This window comes from Prunus mume, linkage group LG8, assembly GCF_029339155.1.
Source record: "Prunus mume cultivar Tortuosa linkage group LG8, ASM2933915v1, whole genome shotgun sequence".
Lineage (NCBI taxonomy): Eukaryota > Viridiplantae > Streptophyta > Magnoliopsida > Rosales > Rosaceae > Prunus > Prunus mume.
This window is the reverse complement of record NC_142705.1, coordinates 4895411-4922298: the sequence shown is the minus strand read 5'-3', so window position 1 is coordinate 4922298 and position 26888 is coordinate 4895411. Positions and strand designations below refer to the sequence as shown.

The window sequence follows — 26888 nt, the reverse complement described above, 5'->3', positions numbered from 1 at the left end:
GCTAAATATTTTGTCAGTTCTGAATCTGAGCTTACACCAGGTTATGTTGGCAAAGAGTAAACCATCCTTGTAATCTTCAAACCAGGGCAAGCATTGATCACCTTATAAATATATCCACCAGCCATTATATACAGGGAAAACGACTCTTCATCAAATGGCTTTTCCCTTCTTTCTTGGTCCCTGTTAAAACAACTTACTTTGTATATATATACAGTAAAAGAAACCAGAGAAAAGAAGAAAAAAACAAATTTAAGAAAAAGGAAAAGAAAGAGAGAGTGATATTAGATGCACGTGCAGTAAGCAGTGACAGTAGCAGATGCAGATATAAATCTGTGTTTAAAATTGTATAAGAATCCGTTTACAAAGCTGAGGAACCAAACATAAATTGGCGCACGCATGTTTTCTTTGAAAAGATGCCAACCACTCTGCGGCTTCAAATCTTAGATCATGCAAGTTTTATTCACCCAATATCTACAAAAGAGCTAGCTGCCAATTCTTCAACCCATATATTAAATAGGACATTTATGTTGGATCCTCAAGCATGTTAAGCCTAATAAATGAATCTACAATATATTTTTGTTGTTTTTTTTTTTGGGCACTCACTCTTTGGTAATGACCCCATTGCAGTCTTATATATATATATATATATATAACAGATACTGCTTGCCTCATTTTCTGTAAAAATATACTCTTCCTTGCGAATTAGAGTTTGACACATATACAAAAATAATTCATAAAAAATACAGAGAAAAGCTCTTACACACGTCACACTGCTATTGGCACGAATATAGAAACTCTTACTTATATAGTAAGGAGGGAGTATTTTCTTATATAACCAGATGTAGCAATATATGCTTATTTTTTTTTTTTTATTTATTGTTTTCTTGGGAAAAGCTTGAAAATCAACTTAAAAGGGAAAAAGGTGGAAAAAGACCCTAAATTAAATATTCTGATGTTATTGGAACTAAAGTAAACTGGGTTCTTAAAAGTTGAAACTGCTGAAACAGTCCTGATCCCACTCCACAAGAAAGAGAGTGTATGGGCGTGAAAGTTGTTTAGTCATATAGAAATGAGGAAGCCAAAATAGGCAGAAGGGAGAGGCAGCGAAGCTTTAGCAGAAACAGCAACACTAATCTAATCTGAATTGTTCTGAGGCCTCTGTTGGGTGAGTGGGCCTGTGGTTGGATACTTGGATTGGACCAGAAAGAGGAAAGAAGAGTCTGCAGATTTCACCATCTTTGCAGACTTAAAAAGACTTCTACACATCACTCATATCAGTTGGCAGAAAACTCGATGTGCACTCTCAAGTCTCTAACAACTCACAGTTTCGAAAAGAACAAAAGTGGAGAAGCTTCATATTATGCACTGTCGTTTCAACTCAAGGAGAAATCTTGAAAGGAAAACTTTTAGATGTAACTAAAATTTTCAACTCAAACATCTGCAAATGATGAGACTCTTGCTTACATCTCAGACGCATGTGGTGATCCTATGGTTCAACCTCCATGCATCTATCTATCTACTAGTGTCAATCGCCATGAGATGCCCTCCAGAAATACGATCATCTAATCACTAGGGGTTCAGTCCCACCGGACATGCCCAGGTTTTCCAGAAGAGAAGAGGGGAGAGAGAAGAGGGGGGGGGCACTAGAAATGAGGAAATGAAGCTTCTATTAGAATTTTTTTCTTTTTTCTTTTTATTTTTTAAAGTTACAGAATACATGAAAAGAATTCTCAGAACTCTGGGGATCACAAACGGAAACTATAAACAATGTAGTGATCCTCAGTGAATAACTCATGCCTTCATATAAATATATTATTTGTTCAAAATTGCAAGACATATTTACTCCTGATTCCGTAGAGCTCAAGATGATGGATCTTAATCATCATCATCAAGAGCGGCCTCTCCATTCACTTTATCACCGCCTTCTCTGCCTTCTCCATCACTCTGTAACTCTGCAGAATTTTCTCTTACAGGACTCGACCCCGGCTGCCTCTCTTGTTGCTCATCATCATCAGATTCTGACCATGCCCTCCTTCGTCGAAGTGTGGTTGTTGAAGGTGCAGCCTAGAACATAAGATGAATATGTTACAGCCAGCAGGAAGTGAAACATATAGTCTCTCAATGCATTTCAGCAAGAAATTTTCAGTATAAAATTTACCACCTCATCCTCGGCATCAGAATCTTCAAGCCCAGCTGCTGCAAGAGGATCTTGAACATTCTCTTCATCATCCTGCTCATTCATCTGACCGGTAGGCTCCCTGTAATTCGTGTTGGCATCTTCATCTTCCAGTTCTTCCTGATCTTCCATCATATCAGCTTCTGCTTCCAATGTGTCGTAACGAGACCTTGAGAATTTGTCCTTCTTTCTCCTTTTTCCACCTTTTCTCCTTCTCTTTTCACTATTCCCGCCCTCCTCATCATCCATTTCTGATCTTTCCCTTCGCTTAGAACCAGGTGTACTGCTCTTCCATTGCTCCTGAAGATGCAAAAAGTTTGGGGCAATTAGAAACATGAAATTCTTCAACCAAGTTTAGATGTAAAATAAATAAATAAAAGCTTTCCACTTCCTGTATCATTCAGCATCCATCTATTTTCTATGAGAATAGCCTGTTTGGATACTACATTAGCATTCTCAGATCTGTACAGATCTCTCTAGAACTGCAGAATTATTCAAAGATATAGTTCTTTGATGATTTTCATAATACAAGCTAACCAATCGTTGACCTGGTGCTCAGAGTTGAGCTTGGTAATATAAGACTTGAAAAGAACTGCCACATTCCAATTAGGGGCTACCAAGAAGGAAGTATCAGTATAGACAACTCAATTATCAATCTTTACCTTGATGCGCTCAAACTGTTCCTCCTGTTGTCTCACTCGCTTCAGTTCGTCCTCTTGCAATCTTCTCTCCAACTGTTATACAAAAGCATCAATAAATGTATGATGTGAACTCATACAAAAGTATTAATCCATTAATCATCGTCGTACACAGAATGAAGCAACTTTCAAATACCAAACCTGAAATTTCCTCTGTTCTTCAGCCTTACGACGGGCTTCCTCAGCCAATGCCATCTGACGAGCAACTTCTTGTTTGTGCCGAATCTTCTGCTCCTCATGCTCGGCTACTTTGAAGTGAACTCTCGCAGCCTCAAGCAAGTGACTACAATACTCAACATGGGTGTCAATTTTTTTCTCATCAAACCCATGAAAGTGAAGGCTGGAAGCAGCAGACAACTGTCTAAATAAGCGCACAGCATTTTCTAGCTCTGCAACTGTTGACCGCACCTAAAACATTGATACAAACAGAAATTTATGTGCTCATGAGAGAGAGAGAGAGAGAGAGAGAAATCACAAATTAAACATGCATTGAATAAATGTACAGGCCAATCAAATTTCAAAGAAATAGCATTACATATAATCACAAAGACACTACATTGCGCAACGTGACAACCACAAATTTCTTAATCCTGGGTTGGCAATTTCTCTCACAAAATTCTTAATTCAGGGTTGACAATTTCTCTAAACAAGATAAATCATAATAGGGTGAAAACATGAACACAGGTATGACTGACTATGAGATAAAAATGAAAACCAGATAAGTATTGGTGGTGGACCGTGGCATCGTTGATTTTGTTGTTGTTGTTGTTCTTATTATTATTTAGTGTTTAAAAAAAAATTTATTATTTATAAAAAAAAACCCTACATAAAATGTTCTCATGTATGCAAAAATCAATCTAAGACAAATCTAAATGATCAAATTCTATTATCTCCTAGCCATCCTTCTTCCTGCTTCTTGTCCTACATCATGATATCCAAGGTTGAGCCACATTGAAACACACAAAAAGCTTTTAGTGTGACAACAAATGTAAGGCAAGAAATTTTGAGAAGGTTTTCCATCAAACCTCATCAACGGATTTCTTTGGCTTTTGTAAGGTTGAAGCTGAGAACTTTTGCATTACAACACCTGCATCAAACCTCAGCGTGTAATTTGAAGGTGCCAGATGAATGGCTCGCAGCAAGTTCTTTTTGCAGTCTTGCCACTGCTCAGCTTCATAGTGGGTACGAGCCAAATAGAGTAGAATCTGAGAGTCTGTGTTATTAAAGAACTTTCTCAAGCAATTTTGGTACTGCAAGACAACAAGAGTCATCAGCACATGTATACGCCATCAAAAGAATCTGGCAAAAAGAGAAGAAGCATAGAATAGAGATGAGATGAATTCACCATTTTCACAGCCAATGCAAAATTGCCTTGAGCAAAATAAACATGAGCCAAGTTTATCCACACATCTGGCATCTGAACAAAAATGTTCCCACTAGCAGCTTCTTGAACCTACCATAGTACAAATGAAAACAGTAAACCATTCATGTACTAAAATGAGTTACTTTATATAGATATCGAGAGATCGATCATACAACTCACCTGTGTAAAAATGTCTTTTGAAACATCAAAGTGACCTTTCTCTGCAAAGACCACTCCAGCACCATTGGCAGCATACAAATTAGCAGAATGTTGGGCTAGGACCTATAAGCATGACAAAACAAATATTGGGTTTTTGCAACTGAAAAGAAATGAAATATCAGGTTTTCTGTTACCATGGTTGCTAAACTCTAGATTCAAATAGTACAAAATACAAATTGAAAGATTTTAGGAATGTCAACTAATAAAAATGGTTCACAGACCACACCTAAAATCACCCCAATGATAAAATAATAATGTGCATTTACATTCAAGCCATAGAGCTCATAGAAATAATTAATCAAACATGCCACAAATAACAAAAAGGGGAGAGAGAGAGAGAGAGAGAGAGAGAGAGAGAAACATACTTTAGTGTAGAGTTCTTTGGCTTTTTCTAAATGCGTAGCTTCCAACTTAGGAGCTCTTTTCTCATTGCGAATTGCCGCAAAGTAGTTCCAGTTGCCCTTGAGAGTGACAAAAAAGTGTGTGAGATGTAAAGAATACTAAAGTAACAACTACAATGGCAAATGTGTTTCCATTGACGCATAGAAGATGCAATTATGAAATAAATTTTAAAAAGTTTTCTTTACAAACTTTACAGAACACCAAAAGTCATTATTTATGTATTATATATCTAAAAAGAATTGAGAGAAGCATGCACACTAAAACAATACACACCAGAGAAAGAGTGGCATAGGAATCCTTCCCCTCGGTTGCTTCACTTGCAGCCCGAAAGGTTTCTTTTGCCTTAACCCAGTCATCATTTTTCAATTCCAAGTCACCAAGCATTAATAGTGCATTTGGGCACTTGTTATTCACCTTCAGAGCATCATTAACCTGTAGAAAGAGCAAGTCAATGTTGGAACAATGTGCGCATGCGTGTGTTTGTGTGAGAGAGAGATAGAAGGAGAGTATTAGGACAAAGGGAGTTAAAGGTATAATAACAACCAGTTCAATGCTTAGTTGAAAATTATTTCGAGCTTTCGCAAGGGCAGCCAGTCTCAGATAAGCATCTACATAGTCTGGGTACTGCAAAGAAGAACAGAGTTTAAACAAACCAACCCAAGAAAGAAAAAAAATTGAACCATGATACATCAAAAGGACAGCTCCCGCAGGTGTTTTTCTTTATTTATTTATCAGTACTTTGTGGTAACCTTGGTTTTTTTGTTTAAGCATGAAAAATTCCATTACTAGCACCATGAAGTAGGAGATGCATCATGGTCTTTTCCAAGTGCCAAATGCCCAATTACTCAGAATTGAAGACCAGGTTCTATGTTCATAACAACATGGTACTGGTAAACATGCCCTATTAATTCAGCATCTGCATGGAAATTCTTCTCTTTGAGACGGTCTAAAATCTTTAAGTTCACATCACCAATGACAAAAAGTATCAACATATTTTTTTTAAACCAAGTTTTATACTTTAACTGGAGCAACCAGATGGATGTAAAAATATAATCATGTAAAACAATTTTCCTCCAGTGCTACTACAACATAAAACAAGCATATTCATGCACGAGCACAAATAGAAAAGACGTACCTTAAACAAAATGAGACGGTACAATATACTTGCAGTTTCAATGTTATGCAACTGCTCGAGTAATCTGGCCAGGTTAAATAGTGTTGTGACTTTATTCCAGGGTAACTCGACTAAGTGACCTTCTTTCTCAAGTTGATGAAATATATGCAGGTCCTTGTATTGTGAAATAGATGCATTAGCATCAATAGATGGGGGTTTTTCTTTACCATCAATGAAGGCAAGCCATATTCCATCACCTAGTGCCTCCCTGAAAGTTTGCTGAGCAAACTGACAAACAGAAGAATATGCAAAGATATCAAGCTACGTTTGCTTGGTGTAGCAACTACAATTATCCAGGAAGAAAACAAAACAAGCAATCTTAAAACTACTCAAACCTACACAACATTTTATGAAAGTGCAAAATGTAGATGCTGATACTTAGCATCTGCCACACAGACAATTTTAATTGCATCAAAGATATCCTTGGAGAACTGCACAAACCTCAAATTCACCCCTCTCAAAATGAAGAACCCCAAGATTGTTAAGAACTTCAATTGGTACTTCTTCACCTTCCTTTTTCAAAAGATTACGTGCCTGAAGTAATAATTGACAGCTTAATAAACCTTCAAAGGAAATTACTAGATTCCAACAATGAAGGAGAAAAAGAGCTCCATTTAATATAAGGATGATCGATCTTGCTATTTAGGACAGAATAACAAGAAATCCATACCGTTTTTAGGCAATCCAAAGCAGCTCCACCATCAGATGAAATTAACAGTTCTCCTAGGTCAAGAAATGCCTGTATTGTAGTCCGATAGAAAAAATTAAAATAAAAGTTCGAGCTAGGACATGGCTCGCCATACATACTAAAATTTCAAGATGCATTTCAAAACGACCACATAACACCTCAACTCTATTCATCCAAAAACAACTATTATCATCTTGGCTATGTACAGAAGCATCCTGTTTTAGTACGGGCACAGGATGTGAGACTCAGCCAATTGCTAGATAACCCATGAGGATACAGCTACACACAAGGGTTCCAGTGAGCATTATACTAAACATGTACCATCATTATCAACACTATTACTGTGTTTCTTTGCGAAGACTGAAGAGCAACAAAGACAAACAATGATGAAAAAAGTATATACAAGGAGAACCCCTAACCAATTGGCATAGCAAACCTCTAATAAACGGAGATTAACGTAAGAGTGCTACACCAATAAACAGGAAAGAAAGTATCAGACACATGTGGACTGTGGGCATAGGTTATGTTAGCAAATTCACACAAACCAATTCTCACTGGGGAAAAAATCCACAAGGACACAACTCATCAAAGAATAATAAAGAGGATTGATAACCTGGGAATCACATGGGTCAATTTTTGTAGCCTTCCTCATAAATTCCAAGGCTTTCTCAGTCTGTCCAAGCTGAAAATATATGTGCCCGAGGACCTAGAGAAAAGGGAAATTAGCAAAGTAAATCAAACTAACAGAAAAAATATATCATTGATGCCAACATACTTTCATTTCACATTTCAACTCACTTTCAACGCGTCACAATTATCAGGGTACACCTCCAAAACCTTTTCAAAGTTTGATAGTGCACTTCTAAGATCTCCCATCTTCAGTTGTACTTGTCCCAAACCTGTCACCATGAGCCCAAAAATTATGCACAGAACTAGGTGAATGCAAACAATATTACATGAATATAAACCTGCTTCTCCGTGCAGATTTCGGCATACTACTGAAAAATGTCTTATTAACAGGCCTAGTTGAAGTATGCATGCCAAGGAAAACAATGACAACAAAAGATGTGGACTTAAAAAGAGAAATTATGTTAAAGTCTTGCAGAAGATATATTACATTACAATCATTACTAATACTATGCCAAAACATCATACTCAGGCAAAGTATAAGCACAGAAGATTGTAATGATTGATGGTAACTGACCATAATAAGGAAATACGAACTCAAGGGGTTTACTGATTTCCTTGACAGATGCCATGTAGTACACTCCAGCCTTCTCATAATCCCCCTGAAATCCAGCGAAAATAAACATTTGTAATGTTTGTGATCCATTGTATGCATGACTAAAATGTATAAAGTTGATGTCATCAAATCAAATGAGGCCACAAGACTTGCTAATAATTTATCTTCACTTATTTGAAAGTGTTCGTTGCCAGCAGTTAGTAACAGTATTGATGACAATTTCATTATCAGGCCACCTTATGCATTTGTTTAGCTAGGAACCACAATAGATGGTCGAGTTGCATGTGGAGCTAAATGCTGCCTAAGATAAATCACTAATGGATGATCAACCACATTTAAAAACACACACACACAGATGTCGCCAGAAAGCATGTGATTGTACAGAACACAACTTCCTCTGCCTCAAAATTTCCAATTAATACAATACAGAAAATGTAAAGAACCCCTTAATGATAACAAGAAAAGCATGACCTCTTCATAAACAAAATAATAATAATATAATGCATAATCTTTTACTAACCTTGCTATGGTAAGATCGTGCCAAATTGTAGTAGGAATGTGACTTTGTCGGTCCATGGTTGGTGACAGCAAGTGCAGTTTCAGTTAGTTGCTCAACTAGAAAGTGCTGACCAGTGTAGAAAAAATGGTTTGCCAAATAATTCAAGGCCATTGCGCAGTAGGGGTATATCTCAAAAGCTCTCTGCATTTTTTCCATTCCTCTCCTTATTCCAGCAGCTGTCAAGTAATATATCCTGAATATTAGACTGCTCAAAAGAGAGAAGTATGGACAAATAATAACTATCAAACTAAACACAAGTGCAACATATAGAAATGCTGACTTGTATGGTTGTACCTGTATTTGCATGCAAATCCATAATCGCAAGTGCAACAAGAGCCTCAACATTTTCTGGATCTAGCTGCAAGTATAAATTCATTTTGTTAGAAACTGTGGCATTTAACACCTTCGCCTTATATTAATGCATCATTCATTCGCTGATATCACTTGCCTGTAAAACCCGTTGAAAGGCCTGCCGAGCTTTTTCAAATTGACCCATTTTGTAACGACAGAGACCTATGCCAAGTCTTACAGCCGCAGGACAATCGGGATGTACTTGCAGGGCCCTCTTTATCAAATTTCACAAAAGACAAGTTAAATCAACAATTAGCGTCGTAAAAGAAATATCTTCACAAAATTACCAAATTTCTACACTGCAGAGGGCTACCCATAACCCCAACCAATTCAAATACAAATAACAACTTCTAGAGGTTCAGACCATATACATTCTTGTGTTCTTCCCATTAGCAAACAGTGGGGTGAAAAATACAAACCTTGTACAGCTCCAATGAATCCGAGTAATGCCCACGGTTGAACTCAACGCATGCCTGCAAATAACAGGGGCAAGGTGTTCACAACAAATGAAGCATATCTACACTAACCAAGCCCAACCCAATTTGGTCTCTCTTGCTCTCTCTGGGACAACCGGCTCTGTTATATTTCAAATGAGTTCCCTCTTGGTCTTAATTTAAATTCTATTCCGTTAGCTGCTATCTAACACTAAATTAGTCACTCCCATGTACCATTGCCAATTTTCTGGCCACAGGGCCATGCTCATAGATCATGGATTCACAGCTAGCCAAGTACCTCACACGTTAAAAATTTACACCCATAATCAACACGCTTTAGAAAGAATTATTGAAAGGAAAAGAGACAGTGTTCAAGATACAATATACTGATAAAGCCAAGATGAGGAAGAGCAATAACTAAAAAACTAACTATATCTTCTATTTTCCTTATCATATGCTGATATATTCATCACATCTTTATCCATGCGATCTTTGAAAATGGCAAGCATAATTATTTTGCTAAGCAGAGAAATTCAATGTATATACCTGACCCAAAAGGGCAGGAACGTTGTCCCGGTCTCCATCTAATACAATTTTGAATGCAGAAAATGCTTGATCAACTTCACCTTTAGCCAATAAAAGCTGACCTGAAAGACATGTAATAAAATTTCAAGTATCATAAGATGCATCATATAACAGCAGCAAAAAGGTTGCCCCTACATTATCTCACAATATAGATTCTTCTGTGACACTCATTGAGAATTTAGACACATAGTAGTACGAGTAAGCAGTAGAAGTATTATAGACCAAAACCAGCAAGTTTCAGAACATAAATTGCAAACACAAAGAAACTTTATGTGCCATACAGAGAGAAGGATACACAAAATTTCTTTGGATTCCATACTTCACGACTACTACATGAACAAGAACATAAGACCAGTTATTGAAGACTCTAAGATGCCACATCAAGCAGTTTCTAGGATGGCAAACTACAGATCAACTACCAAGCTAGTCTCATCACACACAATGTCATCCGAAAAACACACCCTAAATCCAAAATCCAGCAAAGGCCTATGTTTTTGGACAATTCAGTTCTCATCATGAACGTATCAGAAGTTCTAAGTAAGTAGAAATCAAATCTTCAGTCAGATATATGACAACATAAAGAGGCTCTGGGGTATCCACACCTTTCCCAACCCAAGTAGAAGGCTCATGAATGTCGATTCTAGATGCTTTGTTGTAAAATTGTGTTGCTAGAATGAAATGCTCCTCCTTTTCTCTCTGTTTGGTCTCAATTTTTCCGAGGTAGGTGTAGTAGGCCCCTAAAGCATTCAAGATCGCAATCCTCTCATATCGAACATCAGCATAATACTCATCAATCTCTGCACCAAGAAAATAATAATAATAGACAACATTACTCCACAATTTAAACACAATACGATAGACATTAAGCACCTATAGCAAGTACGAAACAAAAATTAAAAAATAAAACAATTTCGGATATTGCAAGTGCCGGGAAAGAATGATTACCAGAGCCAGACCCTTCCTCCAAAATCTGGCGGAACTGCTCAAGTTTTCCTTGTTTGAAATACTCTCTCTGCAGCATTGCCAGTTAAAAAGTAAACAGCATATTCATCGTTTTGTATTAGAAAAATAAATACAAAATTCACTATTATCTTGCATTAGCGTAAAAATTGAAACGTAATTGCTCAGCAACTCAAACAATCATGCCATGAACAAAACATTAAGCATATCCTCTAACAGAAAAGGCATTTAAATCAAAAAACTAAAATGCAAAAAAGACGAACCGCGATAATGAGCCAGAGATCGAGAGAGGCTTGCTCGGCTTTGAGAATGTCGATGATATCAGTAGCTTCCCTTGGGAGCTGATCCAGAACCACCCTCACTTCCTCCTCTGAATTCTGAACCGGTATGTACACGCACGCCATTGATTCCCCCAATCACCAAAAAGCCCAAAAATAAAAAAATAAAAGACAGGTTATCCAAACGAAACCCTAGCTCTCTGCCTATCTCTCTCAACTCGTCTTCGGTGAACTGGCCGGAGGGCGAGAACGGCCACCAATTAGACGCAAAGAACGCGACTTTTCTTCGCGTTTGAACTTCGAAGGTTGTGCTGTGAAAAAACGAAGACCGCTCACACAATCACTGTCTTCTTTATGGTGTTTCTCAAAATATACCAAGCTCTCTGTTTTAAAATACAACCGGAAGAAATAGGCTTTCTTTTTTTCTTTTTTTTTAAACCGCCTCGCGCTAAAACCTAGTCCTTTTGGGAAACCCAAAAAAAGAAAAAAAAAAGACCAATTTACTCAGCTCTCTCTCTCCTCTCTCTCTAAAGGCTTCATCTTCGTCAGCGGCTCACGGCGACTATAAAACTCTAAGCAGAACCGTTGGAATCTGAGACAATGCCACTGAAATGGTAAAGATTGAGAACCCTATTCTTAGGTTCGGAGTATTATGTATAGTAAGTTTTGTGTTTGATTTTCTTTTGGGTTTTAGGGTTTTGCATTGGCAGCCCAATGCAGGGACGACAGTAAACAGCCAAATCATCAACGAAGTGACGCAGTGCGTTGAGAGCATCAATGGCGTTAAGGAAGGCAGGTGGAAAGCCACTATCACCTTCTACAAACCCATGATTCGAGGTAAATTTCTCATCTTTCGTGTTTTCAATTTTGTTTTTCTCAATTTTGTATTATGGTTCTTGTCAATTGTTATGAAGTTGGATTTTGATATATATGTACATGTATGTACATCAGAGCAGGCTTTAGCATGGGACTTCCCGCGTGATTTTCTGGGGATTGCGCTGCCGGAGCAACCGAATAAGTACTACCTTATAATCCGATTGCAGCGCATAGTTCTTGAGGCTGATTCATCTATTCAGATGATTATGGAGAAATTACAGTCTTACAAATCGAGGCTCTCTCTTAATTTTGAGGTCCCCCCTTCCTCTCTCGATTAGTCTAATTAGGATGTTTAATATCCTGATAATTTGAGGTCCAAACAGAGAAAATGGTTTTAATATGATTCTATGTTGGTGTTGTAGGGATTTCAATATCAACTTGGGGACTTCCAATTGAGAGTGGGGAAAGTTCTTCCTACTCATTCTGAAAATTTGAGAGGAATAGTTATGGAGGTACGGACGTGCTCTAAGCTTGAAATTTGTTGGAGATTTGAATACTTTTTTATGGGATTTTCCATTTCTATATTTGGCAAAGTTTTTACTATTGGTGAAGTGAGATATGCATTTTGAAATATCTGAGATTGATAAGGCTTTTATTTTTTTGGGCAGAAAGAGATCAATAAGGTTTGCCATTGAGAAAGTGCCTTTTGGTTTCATTTGAGTGTGTTGGCGTCTAACTTTGACTCTATTTACAAAAGCATGGGATTAATATGCCAAAAGGAGAGAGCTATATCACAGTAAAATTAAACTATGAAAAGTGTGTATCTCCCAAATGTGTTTGGGAGCACTTTATAGTAATGAATGATGGAAGTAGTTTACTTGTTTAGCTACCTTGATAAGAGTTTTCTCACAAGATTGGAATACAGGCTGGATTACTATTTGCCGAACAATGCGAATTCCAAGCTCTGGTTAATATATGATGTTGGTTTCATGATGATTATGTCCGGCATGCACTTTATAGATTGGCTTAGATTGATTTCTGAATCTCCCTGTTGACTTTGATTAATTTCTAAGAAAAGGCAAATCTTTTTAACTACAAATGTATCTGGTTTCAGATCAGTGCTTTAGCTTAGGATTGTGATTGTGCTCTATGAAATATTTAGCAGTGTATGAATTTGCTAGTCTTCAGATTGTTGGTCCTTATATGGTCTTTTTTCCCCTTGTTTCCCCAAGTACCCTTGACTATTCGTCTGCTAAAACGACTGATATTTTATCCAACATCTATTTCATATTTGCTAGATGTTAATCTGGGAAATATTTTCATACTGTCATCGTCTTGGATCCTTTTTAGTTGAAGTTGCTTGTGTTGAACAGGTGGAGTACCTTCCCATTTCTTCGATGGAAAAAGCGAGGCAAGTCATGGAAGACTTTATGGATATATGGCAACAGGCTTTGTCAAAAAGATCATTACCAGGGCACTTTATGCACATGGAACCAAACTTTGCTGAGTATGGCCTTGCAGACCAGTATACTTCACAACATACTGCCGTCCAGTATGCTACTGTTGTGGCTCAACTAATTGCAACAGTGCAGGCAGTGCAAGCAAGAAATTAGGAAATGAATAAGAAGAATTTGTTGTATGTCACTTGTCAACTGGTTTTATGAATGGATAACTTCAATCTTAGTTTCTTTGGGACTAACACTCCCTCTGTTTGGATAGAGGAAAATGAGGGAGGAACGAGGGTCTGTACGCAGGTTTGATTGTTCATGGAAGACAAGAAAGTAAAGGCTTGGGTTCTTTAAATGGAAAAATAGACTTCTTCATTACCCTTTTTACAACACGTTGTTAACTTATGCTTTCGAGTAAAGCTGCTTCTCCATTTACTTCGTGTTTTCCAAATCCCATTGAAGAGGGCGAATGTCCACAACTTAGTTCTTATTTCTCTGAAACTATAGTATAAACGTATCAAAGAGGATTTTTTAAAGAATAAATATTTGCTATTTTGATAAACATCTTGAAATAACAGGTAGACGTAAATCCACATTCAAAAATGAAATAAAGATTGAATAATGCTACTCTTACCACATTTGTATATCACATCCCTATATCATTTTATGTGGCAACTGAGGTAAATAACCACGTCAATTAAAATTATTTAATATTTTCTTTTCTTTTATGATTTATTCCAGTATTTGTTTTTCTAATTGTCTTAATTAAAATACATTTCATTGATTTAATTGATGTGGCATATAATATGGACATGTCACATCATGTGGTATAGAAATATGGAATAAAAATGTGGTAAGTGTAGCATTACTCATAAAGATTAGGAGCGCATAGCATTTGCCCAAGTTTAGAAAGAAAATATGACAAAAATAGAATTCAAGAATCAAATTTGATAAGAGAAAAAAGATGTAAAAAACTCAGAAACAAATAAGGCAGCAGGCCTAAGTTTCTCAAACTGGGCCTTGCCACATATATATATATATATTCCAAACCCATGGGAGTCAGGAAAGAAGTAAAAAGCCGAGACAATCCTTTGCTTTTTGCACGTACTGAAAGATGGTGTGCGAGTGTAAAGGGGCGCACGTCCACGTGAAGGCACACAGAAGCACAGCTTAGGGCCTAAGCGGCGCGCTATAAAAGCCGGATTTGTTGAAAGCGAGAGAGGGGTTTGGTTTGGTTTGGTTTCATTAGCGTTAGCCACCCTCTCTGCCTCTCCCACAGTCATCACTCTGCTTCATTCTCTTTCATTACAGGTTGCCTCCATCATCATCATCATCATCATCATCATTGTGCATAGAAGAGGCCAAGCAACAGCCTTGCACGAACCCACTTGACCAAAATCTGGTTTTTGCATTTGTTATACATGGGCTGATGAATTTTTGTGTTTAATTTTATTTTTTGGTTTCCTGCAGATTGTCATTTAATCTCCAATGGAACCAGAACGAGCTCCCAGGAAGGTTTGTTTGATACCCTGCTTTTGTTGAATTAATGTCCTTTTGTTTTTCTTTTAAATTCTTCAATAGTTTTACTTTTGTTTTCTTCTGATTTTCTTTGCTCTGCTGCAGATGAGATTCATACCAAAAGCTCCCCGCAGAGTGCCAAAGCCTGAAGTCAAAACGTATTTGTCACTTTTTGTTAAACTTGAAAGTTGTACCCTTTTCTGGTTTAATCTGTTTCTTAACTTCTGTTATTCTTAACCTCTCTACAGCGAAGTGGACCATGGGGCGGAGTCTGATGCTGAAAAGGCTAAGGAATTGCTGAAACGCTTCAATGTAACTGTGTTTTTCATTGATATGGATGTCATGGTTTCAATTTCGTTTCTGATCCCCATATCTCATGTTCTGTTTTGTTTGTGTGTTTACGTGTGTTTTTTTTTTTTTTTTTTTTTTGGTGCTCTTTTATAGGAACAATCATCAAGGGCGAGGCTCAAAGTTGAAAAGAAAGGTAAGGCTCTTCGGGTTTAAATAAGCCTGATATCAATGCACATTTGTTTTTTTCATTTTCAGTTTACTCAATAACAAGTGTATAACACAACATATGTAATTCTTCACTTTTATTTCGGCATCTTACACCTGCAATTAACTCAATAAAGTTCAAATCAAATAAAATAGTCAAATAATATGTAGTGAAGTTGTGATCCAATGGAAAATATGCTATAAAATTTGTATCTTGTGGATATTTTGTGGGAGTAGGTTGAACTTGGCTTAAGTAGAGGAAATTTGCATGTCATGATGTGTATTCTCTGAATAAGATAATATTTCCTACAATTTGTTGGGATTAGAATTCTCTGTCACTTATTTTTTGAAATTTGCAGTGGTGCCTACACAAATTGTATTTGGTTATGGTGGTGCGTCAACAACCATGAAATCATATGGTGCTCCCAAGGGTGGGAGCTCTAGTTCAGCCACCAATGGTATGGTCTCCTTCTTTGTACTCTTTTTGTTTAGCTGCTAATGAGATGCTTCTAGTACATCACCTTGAATGGTGTTTCTGCAGCTGGTGCCTCAGGCATGAAAGAGGAGAAAGAATACAGTTCACCATGGGTAGGTTACATTACGATTCAAAATATACAAGCCAACTTGACTATGCATTATTGGTTTCTGGTTTCTGCTTTTTCTGTTAACGTCTGTGTGTGTGTATGACTTTAGTTATTTTTATGTTGGATGTTGTTGCAGGATCAATACAGTTATTACCCTGTAACTCTTCCTCTGAGACCACCATATTCTGGAAATCCTGGTATGTTTTGAGAAAAGCATAGGATTATCAATGATGCAACATGGCACATTATAGGTTGTCTAGTCGTTGCATTTTACATAATAGGATACGCATTTACAGGTGGTTTGTGTTTTTTCTCTTTTTTTTTTTTTGGTTTTGTTTTGTTTTCCATCTGATCATTTCTGTTTCATCTACTGTCAAGGTGAAATTCGACTTGTGTTACAAATAAATGCACCTAATGTTCTACCTATACCACTTGCAGAAATTCGTAATGAGGAAGAATTTGGGGAGGGTTCAGAGGAATCAACTTATGATGAAAATTCAACAACACCAGCAAATGATCTTGGGCTGTTGGTTAGTAATCCCACAATTGAACTTCTAACATTACATGCTTAAAACCTTTGATTTACTTTTGATAATTTGTTGGCAGGAGGAAAATAAAGCAACAAGTATGTTCTTTCTTCAGTTACCGCCAAATATGCCTACAATAAAACGATCAGCTACAGCAGATAGCCAAGAGCTAACAAAAAGCTCAGGGCCACCTGGAGGTGCATGCAATATTCAGAAGCCTTGTTCTTTGTCCGAGTTACCAGCTGGCTTCATGGGTAAGATTCTGGTGTACAGGAGTGGTGCTGTCAAGATGAAGATGGGAGATAGCCTTTTTGATGTGAGTACAATTTCATAATAAAGATGAAAAATGGAATGCCTTTTCTTGCCCCACTTAACTGTCCATGCTATTATACATGGATGAAATAATCTTATATTTTTGCACATTTGAACAAACTTCAGGTAACTTTTATGTTGCAATTAATTACTCAATAAAATATTTTTGTGCACGTGTATAATAATCTTATACTTCCTTCTTACCTTTTGAATTGTTGCAGGTCTCCCCAGGAATGAATTGCGATTTCGCCCAGGATGTTGTGGTTGTTAATAAAGCAGAGAAAGGCTGTGGCATTATCGGGGAGCTGAACAAGCGAGCCATAATAACCCCAGATGTAGACTCCATTTTAGCAAGTGTAGATGGTTTATGATAGTTTTTTTCTCATTTGCAATACAATTTTGTTTCCTAGGTAACCCTATATACCTTTGAGAGGGAAATTATCTTCGTTTGGAACTATCAGAGAAAATAGTTGACAAGTTCCAATAGCTAGACTAGTTAGGAATTTTTTCCAGTACACCAGCAGCCACCATAATATGCAGAACAGTGGATTGTTTTATACTCATTCAAATGAACCTATTGCAACTAATCGTCTTTGTCTAATGGCATTGAAATAAAAATCATATCCTACCATTTAAGTATATATGCTCTGCTCTCTGTTCGAGACATATATGCTCTGCTCTCTGTTCGAGACATTTGTCAATTCTCCTAAATTGAATGTATTTGCTTTATAAAATTATTGGAACAAACCATCCTTATGAGGTGAATTGGCTCTCGAACAGTAGCCACTTTCAGAAGACACTGAACTTAATGAGCAAACGCAAAATCTCGACTTCTTCATTATGAACGAAACACACTATGGGAAATATAACAGGCACACTTTTTGTGATTTAATATCACATTATTGGAAGTGAAATTTAGACATGGCAGGCTTGTCCAACCTAGAGTTGGTGTAACATAATTTGAGCTCCATGCTGTGGTTGAAGAATGGTAACAGTATAAGGAGCATGAGTGTAGGAAGGTGAGAGCTCGAATGAGAAATGTTGCAGAACCATAGCCAAAGCAAGTTTTGCTTCTATCATGGCAAAGTTTTGGCCTATGCAGGTCCTTGGACCCCAGCCAAATGGAAAAAATCCTTGCTGATCCTTCGACGCCTTTGAAAATCCTGCAGAGAATCTCTCTGGTTTGAATTCCCCTGCATCAGCACCCCAAAGCTCCGGATCATGGTGAATGAGTAGTGTTGGCAGAGTAATATCAACTCCTGCTGGAGCAATGATGTCCCCAATTTTGGTTTCCTTGTAAGTATGTTGATACTGAGCAATTGCCGGTGGATACAACCTTAGAACTTCATTAAGTATCATGGTTACCTGCAAGAGAATTTTATACAAGTATGCGATTGTAAAGAGAGAAGAGGATGTGTTAATCACCCTTGTATGTGATTGCAGAGAGAAATACTCACAATCTTGAGGAGGCTTAGAGCTTCAAAATTAGGTTCTTTTTTACCACAAACTTGTAGGACTTCTTGCCTTGCCCTTTCTTGCCAGTCTGGGTGCATGGCTAAAACAATCATGGTCCATGTTAGCCAACTTGAGGTTGTTTCTTGGCCAGCAAGGTAGAACTGCTTGCACTCTTCTACCACCTCTTCAATTGTCAACATCTCATTGCTTCTTGTGTTCCTTACAGTTTCTGATAAGTCCGTCTGATTATTAGACTGCAAGAGCATGCCTAGCAAGTCATCAACCCTGGATTCTCCGGCCCTTATTGCATTCATTTTCTTCTGGATTATGTCTCGCAGCATTGATGTGATATCTTTGGCCAATTTCTTTCTCCTTTGATTCTTTTTTGTTGGAACAAACCTGTATTAAATGGTTAAGATGTTAATTTTCTCAAGAACTGATATTAAATACTATGCAGGGGAAATATTAGGCAAAGGAAATGCACCTGAAACCAGGAATGTATAAGGTAGTCATTGCTTCAAATGTTAGCACAAGAAGCTCTTTCTGAAGCTCAAAGACCCTCTTCCCTTCTTCATAGGTGCTTCCGAATGCAGCTCGAGAAATAACATCTGCACTAAGTTTCTGGATTTCAGGCCATATATCCATTTCCCAAGCTCCTTGAAGAGGAACCATCCTTTTCCACTGCTCTATCATTTCCCCACAACCAACTGCGAAAACTGGTACCATTTCCTACAACAACAAAAACAGCAGAAATGACTTATTCTGAAAAAGAATTGAATCTGTAAAATCAGAAAGAGATGTCAGGCAATAGATGGAACCTTCAGCCTTTCTAGGTGGAAGGCAGGATTGATTATCCTTCTGTGTTTGGCCCACTTCTCACCCTCTAGACTTGCAAGTCCTTTGGTCAGTATGAGAATGAGAGGGTTCAGGGGTGGCTTATTGAAGTGGCCTTGCCTGTTAGACAAGATTTCTTTCATCATCTCTGTATCCATGACGATCAGTCTTGGTGTTGTCCCAACCCAATACATTGATATCTTCCCTGTGATCAATAAATTGAGAAATTAAGAGATATGAACAAAGACACAATATCAGCAGACAAAAACATAAGCAGAACTAATTAACATGGTGGTTACCATATTTCTGCATATTAGTTAGGGTGAAAGGGTCAACGCGTGGCACAATCTGGTGAGTTAGGCTCATAGGCTTAGACCATGCTTCCTTTATGAGCTTCACAAACTCCTTCATGTCTCCAATGAGTGGCCTGTAAGGGGTGCCTCTAATCCCTTGGCGCTTCAACTGCCTCTCAAGCCATTTGGGTTTCCACCAAATGGAGTAGGAAACTCTAGCAGCACCATACAACAGCAGAACCAGTGCAAGAGAACATAATAATACTACATATTCTTCCATACTTGAAAAACTGAGAGATTCTTTGAGTGCTTGATATGAATGATGGTTCACAAACTCAAAACTTGAGCATATATATAGATATTGCTGAAGAGAGAGAGCTCCCTTAACGTTATTTGTAGAAGATGTTTGAATTTTGAGCTTCCAGTCAAACGTTTATCTTGTAAAGGAAATAACTTGTCAAATCTAAGGTTGTTTTATAATGTTTACTTGACATTTCTGTTGCCAAATTATGTTTATGTTCCTTCGATTTATTTATCTCTTGGGGAGAAAGGAACAGAGTACTATTGGGATTATAATAATCCTGTGATTCTGAATACGTGGACATGCTGATACAACTTTTGACTTTGTGTTGGGCAATGTTCTGTGTTTACTTGAGGCCCAAATTTGTATGTTGAGTGAGGAACAAGCCTAGACCCACAAAAAATAAATAAATGTATTTTGAGTGTGTAGACAAATGAATAGTAAAATACAAAATAATAGATAACAGAAAGTTTCATTAGTACTTAGCAAGCAGAGATAGAAGCTGAAAAAAATACAATTCACAAGTGAAAAACAGAACATTTAATTAACCTAGTTACTTGATTAACGAGACCTCTTCCAACATTGAGAAGAGAAGTAACACTAGACTAATTGGGATAGATGCTTGAAAACTAATGACCTAATTTTCCAGTTTTTGTTTTTCATTACAATGATAAGAAAATTTTGTCTGCCATCTGTTTACCTACTTCAGTCAACTTCAGTCATTTGTTACTCCTTTGTACTTCTTCTGGTGCTGTCTGATCCTGTAAATCATTCAAATAACCGCAAATATATAACATGGCACACATAGATCCAGCTTGTTCTGCCCTCTGCACAGCCAATGCCTTTGAAATCGGACTAAGTAGCGCCGATTCCACCCCAGCCGTCGGATGATAAGACTTCATGATGCAAAATCCAGAGTCAATGACATAATGAATACCAGTCAGCATTAACATTGAAGTTTCGGCTACGCTTGTTGCAAGCACAACCTTCCTGGCCCCTTGAGGTGTAGGCTCAAGAGCTTGTGCATGAATTATGGGACAGATAATCAGCTGGCCATGGCCGCAAGCTTTTGTTAATAGCCTCAACATTTGGTCAACGGCTTCAATTTCTTGTTGAACAGGCAAAAACACCAATATGTCACCAGGTTGTTGTGTGAGTCGTGACTGTGTCACATGAATTTCAAGTGTTCTCGCCACTGCTTGGTTCACCAAGCCTTCTTCCATCTTCTTCATGTGGCTTATCAGATTCCGCAGCCTTCTTCGGGGAATTTTGAAAACCGGGGCAGAATCAAAATAGCCACTCAATTTCTTGGCATCAGTTTCAGTTGAACATGAAATCAGCAGTTTAAAATCGCATTGCCTAAATAGAGCAATATCCTTAAGCTTTCCCAATAAAATATCAGTTGATAAAGTTCTCTCATTGGCCTCATCCACCATCACCACACCATATCCCTCCAAATCTGCCTCACCATCCAATATTTCACGCACCAAAATTCCATCTGTCTTGTATTTGATCAAAACATTACTAGTATGATCAGTTTTATTATCAGGGCTGGAATAGGCTAATATCCAAGCTGGGCCCCTGTTTTCGCAGGCCACTCTGGCAGTGACACTTGGCATAACCGTAGCAATCCCCGGTGTCAGTGTAATCCCAATCTTCTCTTTCTGGCCTTGTGTAGATATTGAGGTATCTGTGTGGTTTTCCCACATCCACTCTGTCCCCAACAATAACGAGAACCTGATGGCTTTCAATTGCTTGAAGCAAATACTGGGAGATGGGTAATCTTTTCTCTCTCCTCATCGAGCTTCTCCATTGAATTCAAGTTTGAATTCGCGCTAGAAGATGGTGCAGATGCCATGCCCACCACTGTTGATGAGATTAGAGAGCTTATTAAACCAAATTGTGCAAGTAATGTAATAGGATAACTTAGGACCCAAGCAAACGTACTGAACCAAATTGGGCTTTATTTGTTACCAAAAATAAAATACTCAAATTGGGCTCTTTAATTCCTCCTTTCAGTGCCTTCCAAGGAGCCAGTCCAAGAATTAGGGCCCATAAAATTGGGCCGTGTTTGTCACACTAGGAATTTAGTCAATTAAATTATATTTTTATAGGAGTTATTATCAGTGCAGAGTTATTATTGGACTATTATTGTAGAATCTCCCGAGTTGTTTTGGCAGTCCAAAAATACTCATCATATATTAGGGTCATAATGGTGATGGAAAAATCAAATCTAGTTGACCCAATATTGATCCTTCTACTAATTCACACGTCAAATTGTACACCAAACAATTTATAAAAAAAAAAGTGGTTCGGGTTTTTGTCACACCCTAAAATCTAATATATTTCCCTTTGCTTCGCCTGATCCATTATAAATTTTGTAGTTTGGGTCTGGCTTGAATTTAATCTGGGTCTACCTTTTTTTTTTTGAGTCGAAACACAATTGAAAGGGAAAGGAGACAAACCATACAGCGACCAAACACACTTTAGTCTGGGTCTAGCTAGATAGAGCATTTCTAGCATGCTTTTCAAAAGTCCCCTCCATATATGGCAAGAGTTGGTGAAAACCAAGTCAATACGAAAAATCAAAATAGTATTCCTTCTGAGTCGGTAGAAGAAAATAGATGTCCCTTTATTAAGTTTCAGTAAAACCCTATCTAGCTAGCTCTAGAATTAGTCTTTTACTTTTTGGGCTTGGTGTGCTTAGAGATGCATATGGTCATTTGGAGTATACATGTTTAGCAATTTACTTGCCGTATGAAACTAAGTAATTGACTAAGCTCAAACCATAAGGTCATAAGAGGAATACATTGAATTTTAACTTTTCTATGACACATTCACCTACTCAGTATTTACGCATGAAAATATCATTTATGTTGAGTCGTCATGACCTATTGAATGATACATTTAACATATTAAGTGGTGTAATGAAATAAACCGATTCCATGAACTGAAAATGCTTCAACCTACAAAACCAAAATTTTGACTAAAGAAGAAATACCAAAAAACCTCTAGGTTCATGATGCTTCCAAATGACATGAGACATCACTTTGTCAAAGTTAACTTTGACAATGTGTTACTATATCATTATATGCAATGATGAAAAGGATCCAATCTATCTTCAAAATCAATTTATATCCAATATATGATCAAAGCAAAACAGAGGTTTCCACAAAGTTAATCTTGTAACTCATTGATTAACAGAGTGAATACATCTCTTAAGAGTAAGCTATGTGTCTTGCTAAAAAAGAAACATAAATGATAGGGTGTCCATTGTCAAGATTTCAGAAGGACGGATTCTTGGCTCACTACTAGTAACATCGATATTGTACCCACTTAACCGCTTACATATTCGGCATTTGGAGACGTATATGGTGCGCCTAGAGATGTATATGGTCATTTGGAGTATACACGTTTAGAAGTTTGCTTGCCGTATGAAACTAAGTAATTGACTAAGCTCACACCATAAGGTCATAGGAGGAATACATTGAATTTTAACTTTTCTACAACACACATTCACTTGCTTGGTATTGACGCATGAAAATATCACTTTGTTGAGTCGTCATGATCTATTAAATGATACATTTAGCATATTAAGTGGTGTAATGAAATAAACCGATTCCATGAACTAAAAATGCTTCAACCTACAAAACCAAAATTTTGACTGAAGAATAAATACCAAAAAACCTCGAGGTTCATGGTGCTTCCAAATGACGTGAGACATCACTTCGTCAAAGTTAACTTTGACAGTGTGCTACTATATTGTGTTATATATATATATATATATAATGATGAAAACGATCCAATCTATCTTCAAAAATCAATTTATATCCAATATATGATCAAAGCAAAACGGAAGTTCCCACGAAGTTAATCTTGCAACTCATTGATTAACAGAGTGAATACGCCACTTAAGAGTAAGCTATGCGTATTGCTAAGAAAGAAAAAACAAAAAAAATAGGGTGTCCATTGTTAAGATTTCAAAAGGATAGATTATGGCTCACTATTAGTAATATCGATATTGTGCTTACTTAACCACTTCAATATTCGGCAGATATAGAGTTTTATCACAAAAGACATCGATACTATTAACAATAGAATCATTCATTATATTTTATATTTTATTTGATTAACTTCGTATTGTTGGACAGCCATCATCTATAAAAGATTTCGTTGCTTGCCATGAAGATCACATTGCTTCTGTCGAACAGAAAAATCGACATGAGCTGACAACATATCTGATTTGGTAAGATTTTCAAATATAAAATACCCAAAGAAGGGAAAGTGACATGAATTTTCTACAAGTGTCCAAAATATTCTTCCTTCAGAATTAATTCAACCAGCAAACAAATATTGGTAGCAGAAAACTAGAAGGAAATATTCAAATGCAAGCAAGTTAATGAAGAATTTAGACAGTAGAATAATGTTAGTATTGCACTTAGGTAGATCGGATAGAAAAAGGTGTATGCTTAATCTTCAAGGAAAGAAGGTGTATAGAAATGAAACTTGTGATCGTATATATCCAATATTATCTTTGAAATATTAATGGTTAAAATTAACAACAAGGCTTGAAACTAATGGGAATAATCTCATTCTTTGTATTTTAATTATTTATGTGGACAAAAATGTGCTAAAGGTCACAGTCTCACATATCAAAAGTAAGAAAAATAATAATCAGTCTCACATCTATGAGATTACTCAAATCTCATGCCAAGGGGCACCAATGGCGATGTGTATCCAATCTTAGGGGACACCTTGTACGTCTCCATTAATTATAGTATCAGATTTACGTACGTCCATTAATGCTGAAATAGTAGCTTTATGCCAAACACAAATGATATAGATGAGATGGAGCTTATAGAAACAGCGATACGGAGAGGTAACGAAAACACGTTACTGTCAATTTGGTAAATAAAACAAAAAAGTTAGCTGACGTGAACTATTCAAAGCCATTGGATTATTTGAGCGCTCTAAATTTTACGAAATGCGGATAAATGCAGATGCTCTAAATTCATAGGCTCGGGACCCTAATTATCACATGTTGAAAATGTGAAGATCTTTAAGATAAATTTATCATCCATGTATTCCTATATTTGCCAATCATATAAGTTATAACAACAAATTACCATGAAAGACTCTTCATGGAGCGAAGGGTCAAGAGTAGAGAGCTCAATTATATCATCTAACTCTCAAACTTGTTTAGAATATTTGATTTTGTTTCATGGACAAAGAGAGTTAGATGTTGACCTGTAATTAGATTTTGATTTTGATTTTGATTTATGGCCACAATAAATATAAATATATTTCTCTTGTGACCTGCTGTGGGTACCACTGCCACCCCAAGTTGGATAATTTAATCATACTTTGTATAATTATTTTGCGCATGTATTTCCTAAAGAGGAATCGTGGGCCCCCACCTTCCCTAAAGGCCTAAGGTGCACGTACTAGTCTCTAAAAGGCTGACATGAGTAGGCCCTCTCGAAGTGATATTTTTGGGGTGCGTGAGACACGTGATTGCAACTGAGAGAGACGAGAGTGAATATGTGATTCGGTTTGTTGTTTACCCGTTGTATATAATTATGTGTGAATTTCTGATTAGGTCTTTGGTTACCTACATAAATACATTATTGCGGGATGAGCAAAATTATTATGTTTTATTTAAATAGAAGCACAAAACCATAAATTGCGTTAATATTAATCCATCTATTAGAATAAAATAATAAATAAAGAGTGCTGCTAAACAAACTTTAAAATTAACTAAGTACACTTTACTACTAATAAGCTATATAGATTTTCTCATCGAACTCCGCCATTCAAGATTATTGGTGTTTAACAATGACAGCCTTCTATGTCTACCTCAAGAACGGTAACTGTATTTTGGTTTGAAAACTGACGCTGGCTTATTGGAGTCACTTCTTTTATTATGTTTCTCTGTAAATCAATTTGGGCCCTCTCTTCTTTTCACTGGTTGGAGTTGTAGCCCCATTTTCTTTCCAATTATTTACCTTGCCTTTCCATTTTGGTATCGGCTTATCATCATATGGATCTCTTTATTGGCTTGCTGTCTTTTATGAAATCACATCTAGTTTCGACCAAAAACAAAAAAAGATAAGATGACTGGTACTAACGGACTCAAGAATTTTTTAGCGGATGTGCAATTTTGAAAGGTTAAAAACTCTTTGTGGATTGAATATCTAAGGCTTTTTGCCTATATTGACCTTAGATCCCTTCATGCATTCATATCATACATGAAAAATTGTTCTATGTAAAAATATTGACTAAGTATGAAAAATGGTTTTTCGGAATAATCATTTTCTCAATATAATTTTTAGCGGCTTTTATTCCTTACACATCAAATAAGAAAACTTGATTTTATGGGATTTTATTATGAAGTATATATTGACTTAATGAGCTATCATTTTTAGCCTAAATCATATTTTGCACTAAAACTGATTTTTCAAATTTTGATTTGGGGGGAATTTGATTTTCTAGTATTTTTATTTGAATCCAAATGGGGGGTACTTCTTTATTTACATTGTAAACTTAAGTAAATGGAGTAATATAAAAATAAATGAAAGTAAAAAGACAAAGACATTTACTTAAATGTTGAAGATGGAAATAAGGAGCAAATGGGTAATTTCAAGCACCAACAATGGTTTTTCTGGCGAGGGGAGGTGCAGCTGCACCTCTTTGCTCCTTAATAGATCCGCCAGTGATGACTGGTGATGAAAGATATGGTGTTTTGCTAAAAAGAGAAGTAAGATGATGAAGATTTGAATTGAATGAGCTAGTAAATCAACTCCTACAGTAGCTTATGAAATTAAAGATTTTGATACAAACCCAAAATTTGAAAAGAGGGCACAAATTCATGTAAAAATAGAAATGTGGTTTAGGATTAGTAGTAGGGTGTTGTGTGATAGATTGTATTAGGGTGTATCAAATGTATTTTTGGTAGTTAAATAGGATGAACTTAGTTAATTTTACATTTTGATTAAAAATATTAGGGTGTTCTCAATTAATTTTAGGATTCGTATGGCAGAACTCTAAATAAATTAAGAGGGGATGTACAGAATTTTATCTCAATAATAGAACATTGATATGAAAAAACCCATAGGGCATGCAAGATTGTCTAACATTCTGGTTTAATAAACCAATTTAGCTCATTGAATTTATCT

At 36.7% G+C, this 26888-nt stretch overlaps 4 protein-coding genes and 1 pseudogene across 7 annotated transcripts; 2 read left to right on the top strand and 3 right to left on the bottom strand.

Moving 5' to 3' along the window:
• Positions 1 to 1650: 1650 nt before the first annotated feature.
• On the bottom strand, positions 1651 to 11531 carry ELF8 (binding protein). 2 transcript variants are annotated; one of them, XM_089042506.1, is made up of 24 exons: positions 11116 to 11531; positions 10838 to 10904; positions 10495 to 10689; positions 9854 to 9954; positions 9293 to 9346; positions 8967 to 9087; positions 8817 to 8876; positions 8484 to 8698; positions 7925 to 8009; positions 7519 to 7619; positions 7334 to 7426; positions 6703 to 6771; positions 6474 to 6566; positions 5994 to 6260; positions 5402 to 5482; positions 5132 to 5290; positions 4822 to 4917; positions 4418 to 4519; positions 4220 to 4327; positions 3900 to 4124; positions 3016 to 3282; positions 2839 to 2910; positions 2159 to 2476; positions 1651 to 2064 (listed from the first exon to the last, which is right to left on the bottom strand). In XM_089042506.1, exons 1-24 carry the CDS (start codon positions 11254 to 11256, stop codon positions 1876 to 1878), a joined length of 3279 nt encoding a protein of 1092 aa, XP_088898632.1. In that variant the 5' UTR covers positions 11257 to 11531; the 3' UTR covers positions 1651 to 1875. The 2 variants fall into 2 exon arrangements, with proteins under 2 accessions (XP_088898632.1, XP_088898633.1); XM_089042507.1 differs by having other exon boundaries at positions 2162 to 2476.
• Positions 11532 to 11584: 53 nt separating this feature from the next.
• On the top strand, positions 11585 to 13784 carry LOC103340570 (mediator of RNA polymerase II transcription subunit 20a). 2 transcript variants are annotated; one of them, XM_008243992.3, is made up of 5 exons: positions 11585 to 11744; positions 11825 to 11967; positions 12082 to 12260; positions 12369 to 12458; positions 13320 to 13784. In XM_008243992.3, exons 1-5 carry the CDS (start codon positions 11731 to 11733, stop codon positions 13557 to 13559), a joined length of 666 nt encoding a protein of 221 aa, XP_008242214.2. In that variant the 5' UTR covers positions 11585 to 11730; the 3' UTR covers positions 13560 to 13784. The 2 variants fall into 2 exon arrangements, with proteins under 2 accessions (XP_008242214.2, XP_088898634.1); XM_089042508.1 differs by having other exon boundaries at positions 11624 to 11744; positions 12087 to 12260.
• A 688-nt stretch (positions 13785 to 14472) lies between these two features.
• LOC103340568 (RNA polymerase III RPC4) lies at positions 14473 to 17471 on the top strand. 2 transcript variants are annotated; one of them, XM_008243991.3, is made up of 11 exons: positions 14473 to 14705; positions 14865 to 14909; positions 15018 to 15070; positions 15161 to 15224; positions 15357 to 15396; positions 15767 to 15865; positions 15949 to 15995; positions 16128 to 16188; positions 16430 to 16521; positions 16598 to 16834; positions 17052 to 17471. In XM_008243991.3, the coding sequence occupies exons 2-11, from the start codon at positions 14883 to 14885 to the stop codon at positions 17199 to 17201; spliced, it is 870 nt and encodes a 289-aa protein (XP_008242213.2). In that variant the 5' UTR covers positions 14473 to 14705; positions 14865 to 14882; the 3' UTR covers positions 17202 to 17471. The 2 variants fall into 2 exon arrangements, with proteins under 2 accessions (XP_008242213.2, XP_008242212.2); XM_008243990.3 differs by having other exon boundaries at positions 14474 to 14909.
• Positions 17472 to 17703: 232 nt separating this feature from the next.
• LOC103340567 (cytochrome P450 CYP72A616-like) lies at positions 17704 to 19703 on the bottom strand. Its single transcript, XM_016796247.2, has 5 exons — positions 19419 to 19703; positions 19104 to 19324; positions 18770 to 19014; positions 18288 to 18684; positions 17704 to 18195 (listed from the first exon to the last, which is right to left on the bottom strand). The coding sequence occupies exons 1-5, from the start codon at positions 19690 to 19692 to the stop codon at positions 17770 to 17772; spliced, it is 1563 nt and encodes a 520-aa protein (XP_016651733.2). The 5' UTR covers positions 19693 to 19703; the 3' UTR covers positions 17704 to 17769.
• A 729-nt stretch (positions 19704 to 20432) lies between these two features.
• Positions 20433 to 21422, bottom strand: LOC148914551 (pre-mRNA-splicing factor ATP-dependent RNA helicase DEAH1 pseudogene; annotated as a pseudogene).
• Positions 21423 to 26888: the final 5466 nt, after the last annotated feature.

Excerpts from the sequence above, each read along its gene's own strand:
- ELF8 (XM_089042506.1), bottom strand. The coding sequence starts at position 11,256 with ATGGCGTGCGTGTACATACCGGTTCAGAATTCAGAGGAGGAAGTGAGG. Across the intron at positions 4,918-5,131 it reads CCTATGCCACTCTTTCTCTG|GGCAACTGGAACTACTTTGC; the intron begins GTGTGTATTGTT and ends GTCACTCTCAAG. Across the intron at positions 3,283-3,899 it reads CAAAGAAATCCGTTGATGAG|GTGCGGTCAACAGTTGCAGA; the intron begins GTTTGATGGAAA and ends TCAATGTTTTAG.
- LOC103340570 (XM_008243992.3), top strand. Across the intron at positions 11,968-12,081 it reads CTACAAACCCATGATTCGAG|AGCAGGCTTTAGCATGGGAC; the intron begins GTAAATTTCTCA and ends TATGTACATCAG. Across the intron at positions 12,459-13,319 it reads TGAGAGGAATAGTTATGGAG|GTGGAGTACCTTCCCATTTC; the intron begins GTACGGACGTGC and ends TGTGTTGAACAG.
- LOC103340568 (XM_008243991.3), top strand. The coding sequence starts at position 14,883 with ATGGAACCAGAACGAGCTCCCAGGAAG. Across the intron at positions 15,071-15,160 it reads CCAAAGCCTGAAGTCAAAAC|CGAAGTGGACCATGGGGCGG; the intron begins GTATTTGTCACT and ends ACCTCTCTACAG. Across the intron at positions 16,835-17,051 it reads TGGGAGATAGCCTTTTTGAT|GTCTCCCCAGGAATGAATTG; the intron begins GTGAGTACAATT and ends GAATTGTTGCAG.
- LOC103340567 (XM_016796247.2), bottom strand. The coding sequence starts at position 19,692 with ATGGAAGAATATGTAGTATTATTATGTTCTCTTGCACTGGTTCTGCTG. Across the intron at positions 19,015-19,103 it reads TCCACCTAGAAAGGCTGAAG|GAAATGGTACCAGTTTTCGC; the intron begins GTTCCATCTATT and ends TTGTTGTTGTAG. Across the intron at positions 18,196-18,287 it reads CTCTAAGCCTCCTCAAGATT|GTAACCATGATACTTAATGA; the intron begins GTGAGTATTTCT and ends ATTCTCTTGCAG.